Source organism: Capricornis sumatraensis, chromosome 1 (assembly GCF_032405125.1).
Source record: "Capricornis sumatraensis isolate serow.1 chromosome 1, serow.2, whole genome shotgun sequence".
Taxonomy (NCBI): Eukaryota; Metazoa; Chordata; class Mammalia; order Artiodactyla; family Bovidae; genus Capricornis; species Capricornis sumatraensis.
In genome coordinates, this window is record NC_091069.1 from 12,986,920 (window position 1) to 13,012,037 (window position 25,118).

General features: G+C 40.6%; 2 protein-coding genes across 2 annotated transcripts; both read right to left on the minus strand.

Moving 5' to 3' along the window:
• Positions 1-608: 608 nt before the first annotated feature.
• On the minus strand, positions 609-1,550 carry LOC138083453 (olfactory receptor 1f45-like). The gene has a single exon (XM_068977328.1). It carries the CDS (start codon positions 1,548-1,550, stop codon positions 609-611), a length of 942 nt encoding a protein of 313 aa, XP_068833429.1.
• A 16,969-nt stretch (positions 1,551-18,519) lies between these two features.
• On the minus strand, positions 18,520-19,467 carry LOC138080909 (olfactory receptor 1L4-like). The gene has a single exon (XM_068973798.1). It carries the CDS (start codon positions 19,453-19,455, stop codon positions 18,520-18,522), a length of 936 nt encoding a protein of 311 aa, XP_068829899.1. The 5' UTR covers positions 19,456-19,467.
• Positions 19,468-25,118: the final 5,651 nt, after the last annotated feature.

Here is a 25,118-nt window from a genome sequence, read left to right on the forward strand (position 1 = left end):
GGAAAAGACCCTGATGCTGGGAAAGATTGAAGGCAGGAGGAGAAGGGGGTGACAGAAGATGAGATGGTTGTATGGATGTCATCACTGACCTGATGGGCATGAGTTTGAGTAAGCTCTGGGAGTTGGTTATGGCCAAGGAAGCCTGGTGTGCTTCAGTCCGTGGGGTAGCAAAGAGTCGGACACAACTGAGCAACTGAATGGAACTGAACTGCTCCCACCATTAACTTTATCTTTGAGCATCTGTCTACAAGGGATAGATTTCAGCTGCTCAGCCTGAGGTCCATTTATCCCCTACCTCACTATGAGAGTCTTCACAGAGTGAAGCTGACATCCATGTTGGGAAACCTGTTTTTTAGAGAAATGGCTGACTTCAGGACTGGAGCAGAGAAAGTGCAAGATGAGTCTGGAATATCTTGATGTGATAGAAGGCAAGAAAGTGCTCAGAGAATGGTGGAAACATCAACAGGCACAGAAGTAATAGCTTATAACTCACTAGACAAAGCAGGAAACTGTAACTCTATACCAATATAAGTAAATGAATAGATGGGAAGAAGTTTGATGAGGGATGATATATTTATGCAATTTCAGACTACCTTCCCATTCTGTCTTCAATGCTTATTCTGTTCTTTTCTCCTAGCCAGCTTTCTCAAGGCTTGCTTCATGTCCCTGTTCCTAAGGCTATAGATAAAAGGGTTCAGCATGGGGATTACCACAGTGTAAATGACAGTGACCACCCGGTCCTTTGTCACTGAGTAGGTGGATGAGGGGCGGATGTACACTGAGATGGCAGTCCCATAGTATAATGCCACAACCATGAGATGGGGCCCACAGGTGGAGAAGACCTTGTACCTGCCTCTCCCGGAAGGGACTCTCAGAACAGCACGGGTGATATAGACATAAGAGACAGTAATGAAGATGAAGGGACTCATGATCACCAAGGAGCCCTCTGTGAAGGCCAAGAGCTCATTGACAGAGGTGTCAGAGCAGGAGAGCATCAGCAGAGGCTGGACATCACAGAAGAAGTGGTGGATGACGTTGGGCCCACAGAAGGAGAGGTGGGCCATAAGGATGGTGTGGGTGAGGGAGTGGAGGTGGGACACCAGCCAGGACGCTGTCACGAGCTGGAAGCAGCGTCTGGGGTTCATGGTGGTGGTGTAATGTAGTGGGTGGCAGATGGCCACGTAGCGGTCCAAGGCCATGGCAGCCAGGAGGAAGCTGTCAGTGATTGCACAGGCCACAAAGAAATACATCTGGGTCAGACACTGGGTGAAGGGGACCTTCTTGTTCTTGCTCTGCATGTTTGCCAGCATCTGTGGCACAATGACGTTTGTAAAGCAGATGTCCACAAAAGATAGGTTGGAGAGGAAGAAGTACATGGGGGTATGGAGGCGGACATCCCCTCGGATGGCTGCAATGATGACTGAGTTGCCTCCCACATTGACCAGGTACATTACCAGAAAGCTGGCAAAGAGCCACACCTGCTGTTTGGGGTCACTGGTCAGTCCCAGAAGGAGGAATTCAGTAATGTGGCTCTGGTTTCCTCTTGTCATTGCTGTCCCGCAAGTGGAAAATCTAAAGGAATGCTAGGCATGAGTCCTGGCTTGGAATCTCCAGTTCTGAATTCTGATGAGTGGCTGGTATAGTTGACAGGCATATGGATTTTAGCATCACACATGTTTGGCTTTCCATCCTGGCTCTGTCACTGACTGACACATGGCACAAAGTCACCTCCAGAACTTTCATTACCTTAATCCATAAAGACAGAAAATATGATATTTACCTCCTCAGGCTATTCTGTTTTGGAGAGGAATTCTTTTTTGTTTCCTCAAAACAAATATCAGAATATTATATTAACTTCTCCATGAGAAAACATATACATCCCATAGATGGTTTTCCTAGCTCCACTCTCTTTGGGAAAAGTTTATGAACTGCATTTGGGGGTTTGAGTAACAATCACTTTATGAGTGTCATGAAATTGGAAAGTCTACAACCCTCAAGGAGATGAAACTTTATGGTACGGGGACAGAACCAGTTTCTGGAGTTGTGTGGCATAGGGGGAGACCACTTTTTGGCACCAGGAGAGAGCACCTGTTTGGTTGGGCTAAACTTTTTGTTTCATTCAGGAAGTCATCATGGAAGTAACAGGTGAGTGTATTGACAGTAGATCAGAGTTGTCATAAATTGTCATCTGAGCATAAGAACTGTATAAATGGAGTAAGTAGGCTGGCAGATAACAGTGAGAGGCCTGGATAGCAAGGTTCTGGGCTTCAGGAGCTGGATTCTAATCTGAAAACTGGCACAGAGGAGCCAGAGAACAAAGCAGGACCCCTGTCGGAAAGGAATTGTCTCTCTGCTCAGCAATTATAAAGGTGGAGACTCAGCTGCAGTGGAATAAGATCAGAAACCAACTATCAGCCCTCACACCCAGGATCAGATCCTGGTTATCAGGCAGAACTACCTGAGGCTGAGTCAGTCATTCTGTGCCTGGACTTGGGTTCCTGCTGTCCACCTTTCCTACAATCAGGATTATTTCCAGAAGCGAACACAGGAAGTAATCTGCAGATGTCTCTCAGTGATTGCTGATAAAGAGTGAAAAAGATATATAAAAGATGAGAAGTCTACATTCAAGGACACTGAGAACTAATTTTTTAAAAATGTTTCAAGTCCTTAAATGAAAATTTATGCATCATTGGAAAGGATCCCTACAGTCTGCATCTCTCTTGGCACTTTCCTAAGATACAATGGCATAGGTTCCAGTAGCATATTTTTCTCCACAAAGTGCTTTGGATCAAGATGATTTCTCCTATCAGGAGACCTGATTGACATAGGAGAGGGCCAGGGTATTTCTTCTCCAAGGACATCTTCCAGGGATCTGATTGGCTATTCAACACTGTATTCCCTGGTTCACCATTGTATCCTTGTGGTTAAAAGGTACTGATTAAACTTAAAAGCTTTTGCACAGCAAAGGAAACTATAAGCAAGGTGAAAAGACAACCCTCAGAATGGGAGAAAATAATAGCAAATGAAACAACTGACAAAGGATTAATTTCCAAAATATATAAGCAGATTGTATAACTCAATACCAGAAAAACAAACAACCCAATGAAAAAGTGGGAAAAAGCCCTAAACAGACATTTCTCCAAAGAAGACATATAGATGGCTAACAAACGCATGAAAAGATGCTCAACATCACTCATTATTGGAGAAATGCAAATCAAAACGACAATGAGATATCACCTCACACCAGTCAGAATGGCCATCATCAAAAAGTCTACAAACAATAAATGCTGGAGAGGGTGTGGAGAAAAGGGAACACTCTTACACTGTTGGTGGGAATGTAAATTGATACAGCCACTATGGAAGATGGTATTGAGATTCCTTAAAAAACTAGGAATAAAGCCACATATGACCCAGCAATCCCACTCCTAGGCCTATACCCTGAGAAAACCAAAATTGAAAAGACCCATGTATCCCATTGTTCATTGCAGCGCTACTTACAATAGCTAGAACATGGAAGCAACCTGGATGTCCATCAACAGATGAATGGATAAAGAAGCTGTGGTACATATACACAATGGAATATTACTCAGCCATAAAAAGGAATGTCTTTGAGTCAGTTCTCATGAGGTGGATAAACCTAGAGCCTTTTATACAGAGTGAAGTGAGTCAGAAAGATAAGTATATTCTAACACACATATATAGAACTAGAAGAATGGTACTGAAGAACTTATTTCCAGGGCAGCAATGGAGAAACAGACATAGAGAATAGACTTATGGACATGGGGAGAGGGGAGGAGAGGGTGAGGTGTATGGAAAGAGTAACATGGAAACTTACATCACCATGTGTAAAATAGATAGCCAACGGGAATTTGCTGTATGTCTCAGAAAACTCAAACAGGGCTCTGTATCAACCTAGAGGGGTGGGATGGGGAGGGAGATGGGAGGGAGGTTCAAAAGGGAGAGGATATATTATACCCATGGCTGCTTCATGTTGAGGTTTGACAGAAAACAACAAAATCCTATAAAGCAATTATCCTTCAATAAAAAAACAGTAAACAGATTTTAAAAGAAAAATAATACTGAACACAATGAAAGTATTTGCCATGTGCTAGGCACTGTACGATGATTTAATCCACCTAAGAACTCCCACGCTATACAGATGAAGAAGCAATTACACAGCCATTAAGAGATGTTCAATAACTTGCCCAAGATTATACAACTAGTAAGTGGTTATAATTCCAACCCAGAGCAGTTTTGTTTCAGGGTCCTGTTCTTAGCCACTAAACTATACTAATTCTCTCCCTATGAAGTACTTGCAGACTTCATCTGCAGAGTAAATTCAGAATAGGTTTTCCGGGTGGCTCAGTGATAAAGACTCTGCCTGCCAATGCAGGAGATGTAAGAGACACGGGTTTAATCCCAGGGTTGGGAAGATCCCACGGAGAAGGAAATGGCAACTCACTCCAATATTCTTGCTTGGGAAATCCCATGGACATTGGAGCCTGGTGGGCTACAGTCCATGGGGTCCCAAAAGACTCTGACACAGCTTGGTGACTGAGTGCACACAAAATTAGAATAAGCAACTTTGACAGCCACTTGAATGCCTGGGACATGTTGCATGGGGACCTGAATCAGATTCTTTGAATCAGGAGAATTAGTGGAAATAGTACAGGATTTGGGTTCTACTCCTGGTTTAGTTACTTACCAGTTGCTTCCCCTGAAAAGTCTTTGTGCCTAGTTTATTTTTCTCATGAAAATATGGAAGTACAATGCCTATTTCCATCAGAATGTCATGGGCATCAAGTGGGTGAACATGTCTTTGAAAAGGAGTGAAAGTGCTTTGTTAAAGAGTGTGTGCTATAAAATTTGTATTATATAAATAATATATAATGATAGAAGTAATATAAAAAACAATGAAAAATCATAATTCTCAAGATGTTCTGTTGCTAAGTCATATCTGACAGTTTTTGTGACCCTATGGACTGTAGCCTAACAGGTTCCTCTGTCCATGGGATTTTCCAGGCAAGAATATTGGAGTGGGCTTCCATTTCCTTCTCCAGGGGATCTTTCTGACTCATGGATTGAACCTGCTTCTCCTGCATTGGCAAGTGAATTCTTCACCACTGAAGCACCAGGGAAGCCCAATAATTCTCATACTTAATATATAATAACTGGTTAAGCTGGTTAAGGTAAAAGAAAGTGAGGAAGAGTGTGATTGTGTGTAAAATAATGAGATGACCACTGAAAGGGGAGCAAGATCAAAGCACGGAGAGCTGCAGAATGGGATGTATGAGAATTTCCTGGTCAGAGAAGGGAAAGGAACAGAGATTCTAGTGGGCTTCCTGCTCTGTAGAGTCTTTCCTGCTGCAGTGACAGATAAATTAAGGGGCCTGGTACTGACAGCCAGCCCAGGATCAGATGGTCACTGAGTGTGGTTTCAGATAGCTCAGCAAAGCCAGATGACCTTTCTTCATGCAGTATTTTTCACTTACTCAAAAGCCGTCTGATGTGGTGTAACAGACTGTCAGTTCCCCAGCTCTTCTCGTTATTTCTACGCATCCCCCTTGATACCAAGGCAGGCTGTTTCTGAGCTGAGACAGTGGGAAGGATGGGGAAGAGGACAGCTGCCCTTTTCCATGTCATCTGTCTCTTGCCTCCTCTGGCCCTCCCCAGGACACAGCTTCAAATCCTCCCTCCACATCTCATCCTGTCTTCCTTTACCCCATGGTTGACACTCCCATGTGACAGATAGGTCACTGGTGAGGCATAGTGTGAACAGACAGACCCAGGGGCCTGAGGATTCTTCCTCTTTACCTAGAAAAATTCTGCCTTCATGTGTTTTACAGATTCTTTTACAAAGGATAGATAATTTTGAAGACAAGCTTTGAGTGCCGAAGAAAAGTTTCAAAATCAAATTCTACTCTACATGATCAACTTGCAGACAGCCTCTGCAAATTGATGCCAGGATTGATGCTGAAGTTGAAGCTCCAATCCTTTGGCCACCTGATGTGAAGAGCCGACTCACTAGAAAAGACCCCGATGCTGGGAAAGGGTGAGGGCAGGAGAAGAAGGGGACAACAGAGGATGAGATGGTTGGATGGCATCATTGAATCAATGGACATGAGCTTGAGTAAACTCTGGGAGATGGTGAAGGACAGGGAAGCCTGGCCTGCTATAGTCCATGGGATCGCAAAGAGTCAGACATGACTTAGTGACTGAACAACAGTTGAAGCCTCAAGAACAAAGTTGGTTATTTAGTGCTGTACCATCAGTGAGCTGCAGGACTAGTGTGACAGTCCAGGAGTTGGGAAAGGTCATTGGGAGGATATGACTGCTGCTTGGCTCTTGGAGTTGAACCTGGGCAATCAAAGGCTCCTCCCCCAACCTTTCCTTGGCAACTACACTCTGTCTACTGTTCCCACAATAGGAGCTGTTCCAAGGAGACAGCCTTAGAGAGCAGGATATGTTGGGATCATCTGTTGATACACAGACTGAACCAGTTAAGGCCTCTGTATAAACTGTTAAGATTCTGGCAGGAAGGTGTGGAGATCTCTTCCTCTTAAGGCCATGCAAGAAAACCTTGTAAGTTCCCTGGCTTACTAAAACTGTCACCTACCCATCCATCTGCCTCTTTCTTCTCTCCCTGCCCTCCGTGTATGGGTGGGAGTGGGGGCAGGGCTGGTTTCAGATCTCACCCAGGAAGCTCTTGAGGTGGTGTCCCCGTGCTGCTCTGAGGCTGTGGTAAAGCCATTGAGGTAGACTTTTATTTGATACAAGACTGGCTTTGGGGACATTCTGTAGGCAGGCTGGAATGATGGAAGCTGAACTTTGGCCCATCAGCTTCAGAGCACCTACGCTGTTTCTCTGAAAGAGTTGATCCCTTTGCTTGGAGTTTCACTCATTCATAGCCAGTCCTCCTCCTTTTTGTGAATGGAGAAGGGAGACAGAGGTGTGTGGAGGAGTTTTGAGATTCTCGGATAAAGAAATGAGGGATGCAGATTGATGAGGAACAGATGACCTGTCTTGTAGCCCAGCTATGGCATTAATTTGCTGCATGTAATTGGGCAACTTGTTTCCCTTCTCTGTAAAAATGAATATATCAGATAGGAGGGCTTTAATGTTTCTGACCCTCCAAGGTAGACATATTCTAGGTTGAATATGGTTGAAGATACAAGACACTTACTCAGGTAAGGGATGGTGACCTCCAGGGTAGTCTTTGTGTGTGTGTGTGGGGGTCTCAGTAGCTTCTCCTCATCCCTCTTGACCTTGATGGCTAGAGGTGGATTGGAGGGCTTGAGGCATTGAAGGAATGTTCAAATCAGGCTAATAAAAGGAAAAAGCCCCAGATTCTGGAGAGAGGTGCCAAGACCGGCAATACTGAGTGCCTGTGATGGTTGCCTCAGCCTAGAGTTGAAGTTATGAATTCCTGAAGTGACTAGTCTTCTCACTTCTGAGAGGTGACTCCTCCGTGTAGCCCCTGGCACTGGAATCATGAACCTTTCATCCATCCCCACCTATCCACCACCTGACTCCTTCAGGTTCCTCAGATGTTAAGGGATAGGATGGGGCCCTGGGAGTATCTGACTGTCCTGCACGTGACTTCATCCCAAGAGGCCAGGCAGCCTCCCCAGTTATCAACCCCAGGGAGCTCATTAAACACTATGCTTGGAGAGAAGTAGGACCTCTCAGTGGAAACCAAGGAAACTCAAGCGACCATGGCAGTGTTTTTCTTAGTGTTCCAGATAATTAGTTGCTTATTGTTCTAGTGATTTTTAAGGAGACAGGCAAATGCATATAGAAAGCCTGGGGCTTCTCCCAAGATGTGGAGGAGAATGTATCAAGAGAAGAGTTCAGGTCTTCATATAAAAGTTCTTTGCAGATTAGTTGGTGCTAATATAACCACACTTTTCAATCCGTCCATTAAAACAAACACTTAAAAAACTATACATTACTTAAAGTTTACGATTGTAACCATTTTAAAATGTATTAAGTGGCAGTAAGCACATTCACACTGTGATGCAACCATCATCACCATCATCTCCAGAGCTTTTTTATTCTATATGGAAACTCTGTACCCATTGAGCAAGAACTCTTCATTGCTCCCTGTCTCCAGCCCCTGGAAACTATTGTTCTGCCATTTGTCTATGAATTTGATGATTCTAAGTATCTCTTAGAAGTGGAATCATAGAGTGTTTGCCCTTTTGCATCTGGCTTATTTCACTTGCGTCTTCAAGGTTCATCCATCTTGTAGCATATTTGTTTCATCCATTTTTAAGGCTAAAGTGCAATTCTGCAGTCCAGATAGAACCTCAGTCTTAATGTTTGCAGCAAAATCTTTAATTTGATGAGTTACTGTATCAGAGAATGACAGAGCTGCGGTTCTTTTTACTGGCTTTTCATCCAGCAGGCATTCAGCCATGTCAACTGGAACAAGATTTGTTTCTCAACTGTTGTGTGTACTTACCCAGGAAGAAGCTTAGTTAGCCTGTAAGATGCCTTAATGGCTTTCTCATTTCCAATTTGAAGGACTAGAAAAAGCAATTTTGATTTTTTTATTGTAGTGAATTATACATAATACAATTTTTAACCCAGAGTGCTCCTAATACTCATGTTTAAAATATTCACTTCCTTTTTCTTTAAATGCCAAACAATTGGACTTAAAACAATGTTACAACTTAACTGGCATCAAAATACTATTTGCTTTATATGGCACAATAATGTAAGTCATTAATATTTATAAAGTCAAAGAACAGATGGCTTTGTCATTTTTAAATTTCTTATTTACAGGGTTACCCAATTTCTCTGGGGTAGACTTCTCCCTTTCATGACTCAGAAAACTTTTAATATGTCAGTTTCATTTGTTTTAGTAGTTTTATTTTTTTTTTTTTTAAATTTTTTTTTTTTATTAAATTTTAAAATCTTTAATTCTTACATGTGTACCCAAACATGAAACCCCCTCCCACCTCCCTCCCCATAACATCTCTGTGGGTGATCCCCATGCACCAGCCCCAAGCATGCTGTATCCTGCGTCAGACATAGACTGGCGATTCAATTCTTACATGATAGTATACATGATAGAATGCCATTCTCCCAAATCATCCCGCCCTCTCCCTCTCTCTCTGAGTCCAAAAGTCCGTTATACACAGCTGTGTCTTTTTTCCTGTCTTGCATACAGGGTCGTCATTGCCATCTTTCTAAATTCCATATATATGTGTTAGTATACTGTATTGGTGTTTTTCTTTCTGGCTTACTTCACTCTGTATAATCGGCTCCAGTTTCATCCATCTCATCAGAACTGATTCAAATGAATTCTTTTTAACGGCTGAGTAATACTCCATCGTGTATATGTACCAAAGCTTCCTTATCCATTCATCTGCTGATGGACATCTAGGTTGTTTCCATGTCCTGGCTATTATAAACAGTGCTGCGATGAACATTGGGGTACATGTGTCTCTTTCAATTCTGGTTTTCTCGGTGTGTATACCCAGCAGTGGGATTGCTGGGTCATAAGGTAGTTCTATTTGCAATTTTTTAAGGAATCTCCACACTGTTCTCCATAGTGGCTGTACTAGTTTGCATTCCCACCAACAGTGTAGGAGGGTTCCCTTTTCTCCACACCCTCTCCAGCATTTGTTGCTTGCAGATTTTTGGATCGCAGCCATTCTGACTGGTGTGAAGTGGTACCTCATTGTGGTTTTGATTTGCATTTCTCTGATAATGAGTGATGTTGAGCATCTTTTCATGTGTTTGTTAGCCATCCGTATGTCTTCTTTGGAGAAATGTCTATTTAGTTCTTTGGCCCATTTTTTGATTGGGTCGTTTATTTTTCTGGAATTGAGCTGCATAAGTTGCTTGTATATTTTTGAGATTAGTTGTTTGTCAGTTGCTTCATTTGCTATTATTTTCTCCCATTCAGAAGGCTGTCTTTTCACCTTGCTTATAGTTTCCTTTGTTGTGCAGAAGCTTTTAATTTTAATTAGATCCCATTTGTTTATTTTTGCTTTTATTTCCAGAATTCTGGGAGGTGGATCATAGAGGATCCTGCTGTGATTTATGTCTGAGAGTGTTTTGCCTATATTCTCCTCTAGGAGTTTTATAGTTTCTGGTCTTACATTTAGATCTTTAATCCATTTTGAGTTTATTTTTGTGTGCGGTGTTAGAAAGTGATCTAGTTTCATTCTTTTACAAGTGGTTGACCAGTTTTCCCAGCACCACTTGTTAAAGAGATTGTCTTTACTCCATTGTATATTCTTGCCTCCTTTGTCAAAGATAAGGTGTCCATATGTGTGTGGATTTATCTCTGGGCTTTCTATTTTGTTCCATTGATCTATATGTCTGTCTTTGTGCCAGTACCATACTGTTTTGATGACTGTGGCTTTGTAGTAGAGCCTGAAGTCAGGCAAGTTGATTCCTCCAGTTCCATTCTTCTTTCTCAAGATTGCTTTGGCTATTCGAGGTTTTTTGTATTTCCATACAAATCTTGAAATTATTTGTTCTAGTTCTGTGAAAAATATGGCTGGTAGCTTGATAGGGATTGCGTTGAATTTGTAAATTGCTTTGGGTAGTATACTCATTTTCACTATATTGATTCTTCCAATCCATGAACATGGTATATTTCTCCATCTATTAGTGTCCTCTTTGATTTCTTTCATCAGTGTTTTATAGTTTTCTATATATAGGTCTTTAGTTTCTTTGGGTAGATATATTCCTAAGTATTTTATTCTTTTTGTTGCAATGGTGAATGGAATTGTTTCCTTAATTTCTTTTTCTACTTTCTCATTATTAGTGTATAGGAATGCAAGGGATTTCTGTGTGTTGATTTTATATCCTGCAACTTTACTATATTCATTGATGAGCTCTAGTAATTTTCTGGTGGAGTCTTTAGGGTTTTCCATGTAGAGGATCATGTCATCTGCAAACAGTGAGAGTTTTACTTCTTCTTTTCCAATTTGGATTCCTTTTATTTCTTTTTCTGCTCTGATTGCTGTGGCCAAAACTTCCAGAACTATGTTGAATAGTAGCGGTGAAAGTGGACACCCTTGTCTTGTTCCTGACTTTAGGGGAAATGCTTTCAATTTTTCACCATTAAGGATAATGTTTGCAGTGGGTTTGTCATATATAGCTTTTATTATGTTGAGGTATGTTCCTTCTATTCCTGCTTTCTGGAGAGTTTTTATCATAAATGGATGTTGAATTTTGTCAAAGGCCTTCTCTGCATCTATTGAGATAATCATATGGTTTTTATTTTTCAATTTGTTAATGTGGTGAATTACATTGATTGATTTGCGGATATTGAAGAATCCTTGCATCCCTGGGATAAAGCCCACTTGGTCATGGTGTATGATCTTTTTAATATGTTGTTGGATTCTGATTGCTAGAATTTTGTTGAGGATTTTTGCATCTATGTTCATCAGTGATATTGGCCTGTAGTTTTCTTTTTTTGTGACATCTTTGTCAGGTTTTGGTATTAGGGTGATGGTGGCCTCATAGAATGAGTTTGGAAGTTTACCTTCCTCTGCAATTTTCTGGAAGAGTTTGAGTAGGATAGGTGTTAGCTCTTCTCGAAATTTTTGGTAGAATTCAGCTGTGAAGCCGTCTGGACCTGGGCTTTTGTTTGCTGGAAGATTTCTGATTACAGTTTCAATTTCCGTGCTGGTGATGGGTCTGTTAAGATTTTCTATTTCTTCCTGGTTCAGTTTTGGAAAATTGTACTTTTCTAAGAATTTGTCCATTTCTTCCACATTGTCCATTTTATTGGCATACAACTGCTGATAGTAGTCTCTTATGATCTTTTGTATTTCTGTGTCGTCTGTTGTGATCTCTCCATTTTCATTTCTAATTTTATTGATTTGATTTTTCTCTCTTTGCTTCTTGATGAGTCTGGCTAGTGGTTTGTCAATTTTATTTATCCTTTCAAAGAACCAGCTTTTGGCCTTGTTGATTTTTGCTATGGTCTCTTTTGTTTCTTTAGCATTTATTTCTGCCCTAATTTTTAAGATTTCTTTCCTTCTACTAACTCTGGGGTTCTCCAATTCTTCCTTTTCTAGTTGCTTTAGTTGTAGAGTTAGGTTATTTATTTGACTTTTTTCTTGTTTCTTGAGGTATGCCTGTATTGCTATGAACTTTCCTCTTAGCACTGCTTTTATAGTGTCCCACAGGTTTTGGGTTGTTGTGTTTTCATTTTCATTAGTTTCTATGCATATTTTGATTTCTTTTTTGATTTCTTCTGTGATTTGTTGGTTATTCAGAAGTGTGTTGTTCAACCTCCATATGTTGGAATTTTTAGTAGTTTTTCTCCTGTAATTGAGATCTAATCTTAATGCATTATGGTCAGAAAAGATGCTTGGAATGATTTCGATTTTTTTGAATTTATCAAGTTTAGATTTATGGCCCAGGATGTGATCTATCCTGGAGAAGGTTCCATGAGCACTTGAAAAAAAGGTGAAATTCATTGTTTTGGGGTGAAATGTCCTATAGATATCAATTAGGTCTAATTGATCTAATGTATCATTTAAAGTTTGCGTTTCTTTGTTAATTTTCTGTTTAGTTGATCTGTCCATAGGTGTGAGTGGGGTATTAAAGTCTCCCACTATTATTGTGTTATTGTTGATTTCCCCTTTCATACTTGTTAGCATTTGTCTTACATATTGCGGTGCTCCTATATTGGGTGCATATATATTTATAATTGTTATATCTTCTTCTTGGATTGATCCTTTGATCATTATGTAGTGACCTTCTTTGTCTCTTTTCACAGCCTTTGTTTTAAAGTCTATTTTATCAGATATGAGTATTGCCACTCCTGCTTTCTTTTGGTCTCTATTTGCGTGGTATATCTTATTCCAGCCCTTCACTTTCAGTCTATATGTGTCCCTTGTTTTGAGGTGGGTCTCTTGTAAGCAACATATAGAGGGGTCTTGTTTTTGTATCCATTCGGCCAGTCTTTGCCTTTTGGTTGGGGCGTTCAACCCATTTACGTTTAAGGTAATTATTGATAAGTATGATCCCGTTACCATTTACTTTATTGTTTTGGGTTCGGGTTTATACACCCTTTTCGGTTTCCTGTCTAGAGAATATCCTTTAGAATTTGTTGGAGAGCTGGTTTGGTGGTGCTGAATTCTCTCAGCTTTTGCTTGTCTGTAAAGCTTTTGATTTCTTCTTCGTATTTGAATGAGATCCTTGCTGGGTACAGTAATCTGGGCTGTAGGTTATTGTCTTTCATCACTTTAAGTATGTCTTGCCATTCCCTCCTGGCCTGAAGAGTTTCTATTGAAAGATCAGCTGTTATCCTTATGGGAATCCCCTTGTGTGTTATTTGTTGTTTTTCCCTTGTTGCTTTTAATATTTGTTCTTTGTGTTTGACCTTAGTTAATTTAATTAATATGTGTCTTGGGGTGTTTCGCCTTGGGTTTATCCTATTTGGAACTCTCTGTGTTTCTTGGACTTGGGTGATTATTTCCTTCCCCATTTTAGGGAAGTTTTCAACTATTATCTCCTCAAGGATTTTCTCATGATCTTTCTTTCTGTCTTCTTCTTCTGGGACTCCTATAATTCGAATGTTGGAGCGTTTCATATTGTCCTGGAGGTCTCTGAGATTGTCCTCGTTTCTTTTAATTCGTATTTCTTGTTTCCTCTCTGATTCATTTATTTCTACCATTCTATCTTCTATTTCACTAATCCTATCTTCTGCCTCCGTTATTCTACTATTTGTTGCCTCCAGAGTGTTTCTGATCTCATTTATTGCATTATTCATTATATTTTGACTCTTTTTTATTTCTTCTAGGTCCTTGTTAAACCTTTCTTGCATCTTCTCAATCCTTGTCTCTAGGCTATTTATCTGTGATTCCATTTTGATTTCAAGATTTTGGATCATTTTCACTATCAATATTCGGAATTCCTTCTCAGGTAGATTCCCTACTTCTTCCTCTTTTGTTTGGTTTGGTGGGCAACTCTCCTGTTCCTTTACCTGCTGAGTATTCCTCTGTCTCTTCATCTTGGTTATATTGCTGCGTTTGGGGTGGTCTTTTTATATTCTGGTGATTTGTGGAGTTCTCTTTATTATGGAGCTTCCTCACTGTGGGTGGGGTTCTATCAGTGGCTTGTCAAGGTTTCCTGGTTAGGGAGGCTTATCTTGGAGTTCCGGTGGGTGGAGCTGGGTTTCTTCTCTCTGGAGTGCAGTGGAGTGACCAGTGATGGGTTATGAGACATCAAAGGTTTTGGAATAATTTTGAGCTGCCTGTATATTCAAGCTCAGGGGAGTGTTCCTGTGTTGCTGGAGAATTTGAGTGATATGTCTTGTTTTGGAACTTGTTGGCCCTTGGGTGGAGCTTGGTTTCAGTGTAAGTATGAAGGCATTTGATGAGCTCCTATTGCTTAATGTTCCCTGAATTCAAGAGTTCTCTAATGTTTTCAGGTTTTGTATTTAAGCCTCCTGCTTCTGGTCTTCAGTTTTTACAGTAGCCTCTAGACTTCTCCATCTATACAGCACCGATGATAAAACATCTAGGTTAAAGATGAAAAGTTTCTCCACATTGAGGGACACTCAGAGAGGTTCACTGAGTTACAAGGAGAAGAGAAGATGGAGGGGGTAGTTAGAGGTAACTGGAATGAGATGCGGTGAGATCAAAAGAGGAGAGAGCAAGCTAGGCAGTAGTCACTTCCTTATGTGCGCTCTATAGTCTGGCCCGCTCAGGTATTTACGGAGTTATACAGGGAAGAGGAGAGGGAGGAAGTAGACAGAGGTGGCCAGGAGGATAAGAGAGAGGAATGAGAAGGAGAGAGACAAATCCTGCCAGTAACCAGTTCCTTAGGTGTTCTCCACTGTCTGGAACACACAGAGATTCACAGAGTTGGATAGAGAAGAGATGGGGGAGAAAAGAGACAGAGGCCACCTGGTGGAGAAAAAGGAGAGTCTATAGGAGAAGAGAGTGGTCAAGCCAGTAATCTCGCTCTCAGGTAAACTTGGGTCGTGAAGTTTGGGTTTTTAAATGAACATAATTGACAACAAAAACCTAAGAGCAAAGGTTAAAAATCTAGAGTAGAGGTTGGATTTTCAAAAATACAATATTAAAGAAAAGAAGCAGAAGGAAAAAGCAGGAAAGAAAGAAAGAAAAAAAAACCAAGAATTATTAAAAAAAAAAACAAGCAAACAAAAAAAAAACAAAACAAACAAACAAACAAAAACCCCACCAACAACCATCCAAAGGCTATATATGGTGTTTGCCTTAAAAAAAAAAAAAAAAGTCTTTTTTTTTTTAAAAAAATAGTAATAATAGGTTATAGTAATAAAAATTAGAGGAGAAATAGAAGATTTAACAATTAAAAAAAAGGTTAGGAAAAAAAAAAGAGAAAAAAAAAAAGAAAGAAAAAAAAAAAAAAAAGGAATGATTTTTAAAATAGTAAAAATATATCTGGCTCTTCTCTGATGTTTTGGGCCGTGTGGGATCACTTCCAAGGTGGTTCCCTCTGTTTAACTTCTTCCGTTTGCTGGTTTTTCAGGCTCACTAGTTCAGTCGCGCTGTGGGGAGGGGGAATGCCGCAAACTAATAGCGCTGTCGTGTGCTCTCAGTGTCACAGCCCCGCTTGACCTGTCCCTTCTCGCGGCGCACAAACCGCTCCGGCTCTACTATGCACAGCCGGGAACCGTCTGGGGCTGGCCCTAGGCTGCGTGCACTTCCCGGTCCAAGCCGCTCATGTTTGGCGCTCAGGCAGCCCTCCGAGGCACAGATTCGGCTGGGACTGCGCTTTGTGCCCTTCCCAGGTCCGAGTAGCTCAGGAGTTTGGCGAGCGTGATCGCCGCGGCTTGTCACCTTTTCTGTCGCTGCTGCTCAACTTTCTGGGTGGACCGCTGGCGTCCCCCGTGAGGCAGATTGTGACTGTCCAGCACCCCCAGAAGTCTTAGCAAAGAAGCCCGCTTGCAGTTAGGTAAGTAAAGTCTCTCCGGGTCTGCAATTGCCCCTTTCCAGTCCTTACGGCTCTGGCTGCCTGTCCCCGGCGGGGGATGGTCTGCAGCCGGCTTTTTCCGTTCCGTCCTTTGTTCTGTGCTCGGTCCTGGCGGCGTCTTATGTTCGAGCTTTTCGTGCTGTAGCTATCCCACAGTCTGGTTTGCTAGCGCAAGTTAGATCGTTCTGGTTGCGCGTGGGGCGTTCCTGCCCGATTCTTACAAAGCACTGCAGCCCGCGCCTCCGGCGAGTCCCTGCCCTGCCCCCACTTCCCAATGGCGGATGCAGGCGTCTGTGCTGCTTTTCCGCTGGGGGAGTTACTGTTGGGCTTGTAATCTCTTGGTTTTAATTATTTCTTTATTTTTCCTTCCTGTTACGTTGCCCTCTGGGTTTCCAAGACTCGCCACAGACTCGGCAGGGAGAGTGTTTCCTGGTGTTTGGAAACCTCTCTTCTTAAAATTCCCTTCCCGGGACGGGCTTCCCTTCCCGGGACGGGCTTCCCTTCCCGGGACGGAGTTCCCTCCCCACCTCCTTTGTCTCCTTTTTCGTCGTTTATATTTATCCCTACCTGTTTTTGAAGACAATGGTCTGCTTTTCTGGTTGCCTGCTGTCCTCTGCCAGCCTACAGAGGTTGTTTTGTGGAGTTTGCTCAGCGTTGAAATGTTCTTTTGAGGAATTAGTGAGGGAGAGAGTGGTCTTCCCGTCCTATTCCTCCGCCATCTTTATCCAGATCTGTTTTAGTAGTTTTAAATGTAGATAGTGCAGTGTGGGTTGAGAAAGTGAATTTTCTTGTATTGCCTTCTTTTGAGCCAATGATCCAATTTCAGCCAACTGTTAAGTATAAGAAAATATAAGAAAAATGTAAATAGAATATTAAAATCTAACAAATATTTTTAAAACTTAAATTATAAAATACTTAGAGATTTCAATAAGATTTTGAAACAGAGAAATTTTGAAAAATTAAAAAATACTAACATTATTATCAAACAAGATAAAATGTACTTCCTTCTTCCTGGGTTTCCATATAGGGGCCACAAAAATACCAGATTTCTTTTTTTTTTTTAATACCAGATTTCAAAACAACAATTTATTAGATGATAATGATATTAGAGAGATTATATGGTATATAAACAAAATTAATAAAACCACAGAAGTACTAAAACCAAGCTGAGTTTATCTTAAATACAAAATAAATATGCAGAAATCTGTTTCTTCTCTGTACACTAAAAACAAACTGCTAGAAAGAGATATTAAGAAAATAATCCTACTTTAATTGCATCAAAAAGAGTAAAATACCTAGGAATAAATTTAACCAGGAAGATGAAAGACCTGCACTTGAAAAGCACTCATGAAAGGAACTAAAGATGACACAAACAAATGTGAAGATATACGGTACTCATGAACTCATATTGTTAAAATGTCCATACTACACAAAGCAATATACAGATAGCAATGGCATTTTCAACAAGACAAGAACAACTGTTTATTGAAGAGGCTCTCCTCTCTTTATTCTATATTCTTGATGACTCTATTGAAAATTAGTTGATGGTATATACTTCGTTTTATTTCTGGGTTCTCTCTTCTGTTCCATTGATCTTTATGCCAGTACTATACTGTTTTGATTCCTGTGGCTTTGTAATATAGTTTGAAGTCATGTAATATATTTTGAAATCATGAAGTGAGACCTCTAGCTTTGTTTTTCATTCTCAAGATTGTTTTTTACATTTTGAGTCCTTTATAGTTCCATATAAATTTTAGGATTTTGTTGACTATTTCTTTAAGAGAGTAATTGGGATTTTAGGATTTAATAGAAATTTCAGTGAATCTGTAGATCACTTCATATATTATGGACATTTTAGCAATGTTTCTTGCCTCTACCTGCTTGAATGGTTTCCACTATTTGAAAAACTCTGTCCATTTCTTCTTTTTATTAAATTTCTTCTATCCAAATTTATGAAGTCTGTGTAATGTCTTATAAATAGTAATAGAGTTTTACAGTTCCTTAAGTACTGACTACTGTCAAGCTTATAAGGGAATTACTTGCCAATAACTTTCCCCTACTGTAAGGGATTCCTTGGTGGCTCAGACGGTAAAGCACCTGCCTGCAATGAGGGAGACCCGGGTTCAATCCCTGGGTCGGGAAGATCCCCTGGAGAAGGAAATGACAATCCACTCCAGTACTCTTGCCTAGAAAATTCCATGGATGGAGGAGCCTGGTGGGCTATACAGTCCATGAGGTTGCAAAGAGTTGGACGTGATTGAGCAACTTCACTCACTCACTCATTGTCAAGCGTATGAGGGAATTACTTGCCAATAACGTTCCCCCACTGTATGGGTAGCAGAAACTGTTTTCCTGAAATCAAAATTCTTAGCAGTACTAGCTTGGTATTGAACACGTATCTGGTCAAGGTCATTTATAGAGACTGAATGATCTGGTTTCCAGTTCAATACTCTTACTGTGATTCAACACCACTTCTTATCACCTCTTTGGGTACCAAGTGAAAAATGGGTACAAAGCAAAGATAACCTGATCATCTCTTAGGTCATCACCCAGTTATGACTTGTAATCTTTTTGTTTTTTCTATGAGTAAACTTGGTCCCTTAATTTCCTTAAACCCTTCTTCATATCTTTGTTCCTCAGGCTGTAGATGAAAGGGTTCAACATGGGTGTCACTATTGTGTACATAACTGTGGCTACCCGGTCCTTCACCACTGAGTACATGGACAGTGGCCTGAAGTAGACATAGATGACACTCCCATAGAAGAAAACCACCACAGTGAGGTGGGAGCCACAGGTGGAGAAGGCCTTCCACTTCCCAGACGCAGAGGGGATTTTGAGCACAGTGACGATGATTCTCAGGTAGGAGAAGAGAATGCACAGGAAAGGGGTGGCAATGACAGCCAGGGTCTCGGTCATGACCACCATCTGGCTGGCTGAAGTGTCAGAGCAGGAGAGCTTGAGCACCGGCTGGGTATCACAAAAGAAGTGCTTGATGACATGGGAGGCACAGAAAGACAGGCGGGACATGAGTAGCACACGCAGCATGGAGTGCAGGTGAGAGATGGTGCACGAACCCAGCAACAGGAGGAGGCAACGCCGTGGGCTCATGACCACACCATAATGGAAGGGGTTGCAGATGGCTACCAGCCGGTCTATGGCCATTGAGGCCAGCAGGTAGCTGTCAGTGTTCCCCAAGGCCATGAAGAAGTACATCTGGACCAGGCAGCCCACATAGGAGATGAATTTTGTCTCTGAGAGTAAGTTCACCAGCATGTTGGGCACAATGACTGTTGTGAAGCAGATATCCATGAAGGACAGGTTGCTGAGGAAAAAGTACATAGGGGTGTGGAGCCGGGAGTCAGAGTGGATGGCCAGGATGATGAGTCCATTCCCCACCAGGGTGATCAGGTACATGATGAGGAAGACAGCAAAGAGGGGTTTCTGCATCTGGGGGTTGGAAGAGATGCCCAGGAGGATAAAGCCTGAGTTGCTGCAGCTGTAGTTCTTCATATCCATGTCCTTGACCTCTTGGTTAGGGTTTGGAGGCCCTGTGGGAGAGATGCAAGGGCAATTTGATGAAGATGGCTCTTGCTTAAACTCCAGCCTATTAAAAAAATGAAGCCCACTGCTTTTTGTTAGGATTTTAAAGAATACTTATTTCAAGAGACTACAGAGATCAGGGGATAAAACCCAACAAGGGTAAAGGTAAACAATTCCAAGCTATTCCCTAAAAGAGAAGCTAAGGTTTTCCCAGGTGTTCTTAGAAACATCTATGGAGCATAACTTTTTTGAGTTCTCTTTTGAAAGATTCTTAGGTTGTTCTAGGTTTTTGCTTGACCAATATCCTTAATCCTCACCCCTCCCTGCCTTTTTTTTCTTGTTGTTGTAGGGGAAAAGTCTGCTGGGTCCCACCTTGAATCAGGATGCTTTCATTCAAGAGGTACCAATGAATGAGGTCCTCTCATTTGGATCCTCTCCTGTTCATATGTCCAGAGGTGGTGGTGGTAGTGGGGATGGGACAAAAGTGAGCATTGAATTTCATCCATGCTTCTCAGTATCCACAGAATTTAGATGAGAATTTTTTTATGGCTTTGGAGCAAAACCTGCTTAATGTTTATTTAAGCATTTCCATTTGTCTAACATGTCCAGTACTTTGGCCACCTCATGCGAAGAGTTGACTCATTGGAAAAGACTCTGATGCTGGGAGGGATTGGGGGCAGGAGGAGAAGGGGACGGCAGAGGATGAGATGGCTGGATGGCATCACTGACTCGATGGACGTGAGTTGGTGATGGACAGGGAGGCCTGGCGTGCTGCGATTCATGGGGTCGCAAAGAGTCGGACACAACTGAGCGACTGAACTGAACTGAACTGAACATGTCCTTGATGCTCAGATTCTAGGTTTTTGGTTCAGAGATGCCACTCCAAATAGTTATATTATCAGGAATGGCCTATATTACCAAGATTAATCTTTTCAATATATTGAATTTTCTGATTAAGAAAGTGTGAAGTTCTTGTTCTAAACATTCTAATATTATAGGAAATTCAAATGCTGTATGTAAGAGTCCCATTCTCATAGTGTCATGGAAAAGACTGGCAAGAATGATCTGTGTTAACCCTATTAAGCTACACTGTTCAGATGATAGTCTGACCCAGCAAGGCATAAACAGAAGGCATAAACATTAGAAAAATTAAATTGTCATTATTTTTAAGTAGTTTGATTGTATATCTAAAGAAATCCAAGACAGTCACCTGAAAACTGCTGAATCCTGTGTAGATTTCAGCAAAATTGCCAAGTACCAAATAAATATACAAATATTAATACTCTTCCTGGGATTTCCTGGTGGTCAGTGGTTAAGAATCTGCATGCCAATACGGGGGACATAGGTTCCATCCCTGGTCGAAGACGATCCCACATACTGTGGAGCAACTAAGCCCGTGCACCACAACTACTGAGCCCGCACACTGCAGTTACTGAAACCTGTGCACCTCAGAGGCCCTGCTCAGCAGCAAGAGAAGCCACCACAACGAGAAACCTGTGCACTGCGGCAGGAGAGTCGCCCCTGCTTGCCACCAGTAGAGAAAGCCCGTGCATAGCAATGAAGGCCCAAACAGCCAAAAATAAATAAGTGAATAAATAAGCCAAATGTAGCTCTTATTATTTATTTATTCAGCAGTAAATGGTTATTAGAAAAATTTCTATTTCTATGGTAGAAATATGTAATGGAAAAAAAACTTACAACTGACAATGGTAAGAAAATCTGAAAAATGTTTAGGGTATACCTGAGGAGGGGAAAAAGAGATGATGAAGAGCTATATGAAGAAACTATAACAGAACACAAGACAAGGAACTGAATAAATAGAATAAATTTTAGTCATATTGCTAAAAATGGAAGATTCACTATTTAAAAATGCTAATTCTTAGATTCCACATGTAAGTTTTATCATACAGTTATTTATCTTTCTTTGACTCTTTCATTTAGCAAAATGCCCTCAAGTTCCATTCATGCTGTGAATGGCAGGGTTTCCTTTTGTCCAACGGCTGACTCTAAAAAGCACAAGCTTATAGAAACAGTATTGTGGTGGTTGCCAAGTACTGGGAGCTGAGAGAAACGGCAGATGTCAACTAACAGGTACAAACTTTCAATTATAAGATGAAATAGCTGTGGATCTAATGTACAGCCTGATGACTAAAGTTAACACTACAGTGTTATATACTAATACTATGGTGCTAATGCCCAATTCCCCATCCCTTCAGCCCCTGGTAATCACCATTCTGCTTAAGGGAGTGGATCTTAGATGTTCCGATCCCCCAAATAAAAATGGTAATTATGTGAGGTGATGGGTATTTTAATTAACCCTACTGTGTTAATCATTTTGAGACATGTAACTGGATCAAATCACCATGTTGTACACCTTAAATATACATTGTTATCTGTGAAATCTCAATGAAGCTGAAAAAAGAAAATTTTTCTCAAGCCAAGGAAATTCAATTTACTAAAAACACCCCAGGGGAATATTTAACAGAATTTGAAAAGGCCATTCTAAAATTCATCTAGGGGTATAATGGACAAAGAAAAACAACTGAAAAAATGGAATAATGATGGAGAACTTTTCTAACCAAAAATCATAGCATGGCATAATGAAAAATAGAAATATAATTATACACACAGAAAATCAAATCAATGGTTCAACATTAAGAATTTTGTATACCTGTATTTATACATATACGTACAGCTAGCTCTATGTGGAAATGAATACATAATAAAGATTTATTTCATAGCAATGGAGAAAGGAAGAACTATTTAAAAAGTGATGCTTATGACAATTGGCTCAATGTTTTGAAAAAATAAGGCTAGATTTCTATAGTATCTCACTTATACATAAATAAAGCTCATATGAATGAACAATTTAAGAGTAAAAAAATTTGAACCATAAAATAGCTAAAAATAAAAGAGAATATTTTGTAGTCTCAGAAGGGGGTTGCCATTTTAAGACAGAAATAAAATGTAGAGGCATGAATGTGAGCATTACTCCAAAAGAAACCATAGGGAAAGCTAAAATATAAACTATTGACTCAGAGAAAACATCAGCAACACATTTACCAAAGAAAACTTATAAGGAGGTGTTCAACCTTATTGGTAATCAGAAAATAGAAATTAGACTGAATTGCAATTTATACCCGTGAGATTGTGTAGAGGTTCAGAACAGACTCCCCTGGATCATTTTGGCCTGTAGATTAATTTGAACTCAAGTCAACGGAGACCCATTGGACTCAAGAAAAACTGCTGTTCCCAGCTTTACTATTTAGAATTGAAATGGAAGATTTATTATCAGAGAGGAATTTTATCTAAGTGGTCCCATCTGTATGGCAGGACAAACACACAACCACCCAACATCTGCTCTTCTTATTGTCTTGTGGATGACTCTGCTATTCTTGAGAGTCCCAGACTTCTATAGCAATTCTTAGCTCAGGATGGAACATAGTCTTCATTGGACCTTTCTGTCTTTTAACCTCCAATGTATGTGAGATCTCTGACCCTGTCATGTATGTGAAGTTCTCATACAAATGAAATTAAATTTGATTTTTCCATTAATTTATCTCACGCTGATTTTATTATTAGAGCAGGTGAAAGAACCTTTGAAGAGTACAGAAAATTCTGCAATATTAAAAAAATATGTATATATAACAAGACACATGAAGAAGACCAACACATACTCTGAGAGTGAGAGGGTAATCAGTATAGACCTTTTGGTAGTCTCTATAAGAACTGAAAGTCTTCATGTCTTTATTCAGTAATTCCATTTATACAGATCTGTCCATAGCACAGAGATACGTACACACACTTTGATTGTAGCATTGCTTCTAATATCAAATACAACTATACAAATAAAACAAACCACAGAGGAAGCAACCTAAATATTCACAATAGGTGAGTTAATGAAACAAGTGTTAGTGAATTCGCATTACTTAATATCTCACAGTCTTTGAAGAAATTAGATGGTTAATGTTAGTCAGGGCTTCCTAGGTGTTACTGTTGCTGTTCCTAGGAGACCCAGTGGTAAAGAATCCACCTGCCAATGCAGGAGATTCAGGAGATGCAGGTCGGATCCCTTTGTCAGGGAGATCCCCTGGAGAAGGAAATGGCAATGCACTCCAGTATTCTTGCCAGGGTAATCCCATGGACAGTGGAGCCCAGTGAGCTACGGTCCATGGAGTCAGAGGCGACTGAGCAGACACGCAATGTTAGTCACATATATGATTAATAGCACTCAATGGAACCCCACTCCAGTACTCTTGCCTGGAAAATCCCATGGACGGAGGAGCCTGGAAGGCTGTAGTCCACAGGGTTGCTGAGGGTCCGACACGACTGAGCGAGATCACTTTCACTTTTCACTTTCTTGCATTAGAGAAGGAAATGGCAACCCACTCCAGCGTTCTTGCCTGGAGAATCCCAGGGACGGCAGAGCCTGGTGGGTTGCTGTCTATGGGGTTACACAGAGTCGGATACGACTGAAGTGACTTAGCATATACATACCATACACAGTTAGTTAAGGACATTGTATATCTTTTGACTCTTTTATTGTCTCCAAATCCTAAGAGATAAGCATGATTGGATTGGCCAAAAGATTGGTTATGTAAGATGTTACGGACAAACTCGAACTTACCTTTTGGCCAACCCAATATATCCCTATTTTACAAATAAAAAAACAGACTTTAGCAAAGTTAAGTAGCTTTCCCGATCTCATAGTAACTAAATGGTAGAGCTGAGGTTTGAATTCAAGCAGTCTGATGGCAGAGTGGAAGCTATTCATTGGTAAGCTGTGTTATCAGTGTTACGCCACTGCCTACGATATTTTGTTAAGTGACAAAAGCAAGTTGCAGAACAATGGATATAGAATAATCCCATTTTTGTTAAGAAAACTGTCTCCTTCGTATGTTGTGTTTGTTGTGGAGTGCGTGTTTACATAGTGTAGTTGCCTTCGGAAGTGAGAATGAACGGATGTAGTGGGTAGTTCTTTCCATATTTAATTTTATGTGTTTGCATTTAAAAATAAGGGATGCATGTTTCTTTTATTAATTTTATAATTAAAAGGTGACAGGGCCCTGAAATTACACTTCTTAGAGACCTGGACTTGTGTGCATATTTTAGTTTTTTCATTACATGGATCTATATGCATATTATATTCAGAAATGGGGTCATACTATCCACAGTGATTTTTCTCTTATCACAGTGTTACAATGGATATTTTTGTATATAAATATTTTGTACTTATGAGAGAGTTTCTACGGTATATAATACATTCTGAGAGATGAAATACCAAGTCATGAACACAGAAATTTGTAATAGATACTCCCAGTCTGAGACAATTGTTCTTTCATCCCACTTTGGGGAAATGTATTCATTTCACTCTGTTCTCTTTCCCCATTTTGTTCACTGTATCTTTCAGCCTCATTCCTGGGACAGTGTTTTTCCCTGGTGATGAAGGACTAACGCATCCTTGTTGGTCTTGAACCTGGAATTCTCCATATCTGTGTGACTTTCCTCTGGGAGGTAGGGAGCCTCCTTCCCATCTTATTGAAACTGATAACAGTGTATTTTCCTCATGCCTTGAGCAGGACCCTTCACCTCAGTGTACCCATCAATAAGATGGGCGTGGTTTAACTTTTTGCCTGCCT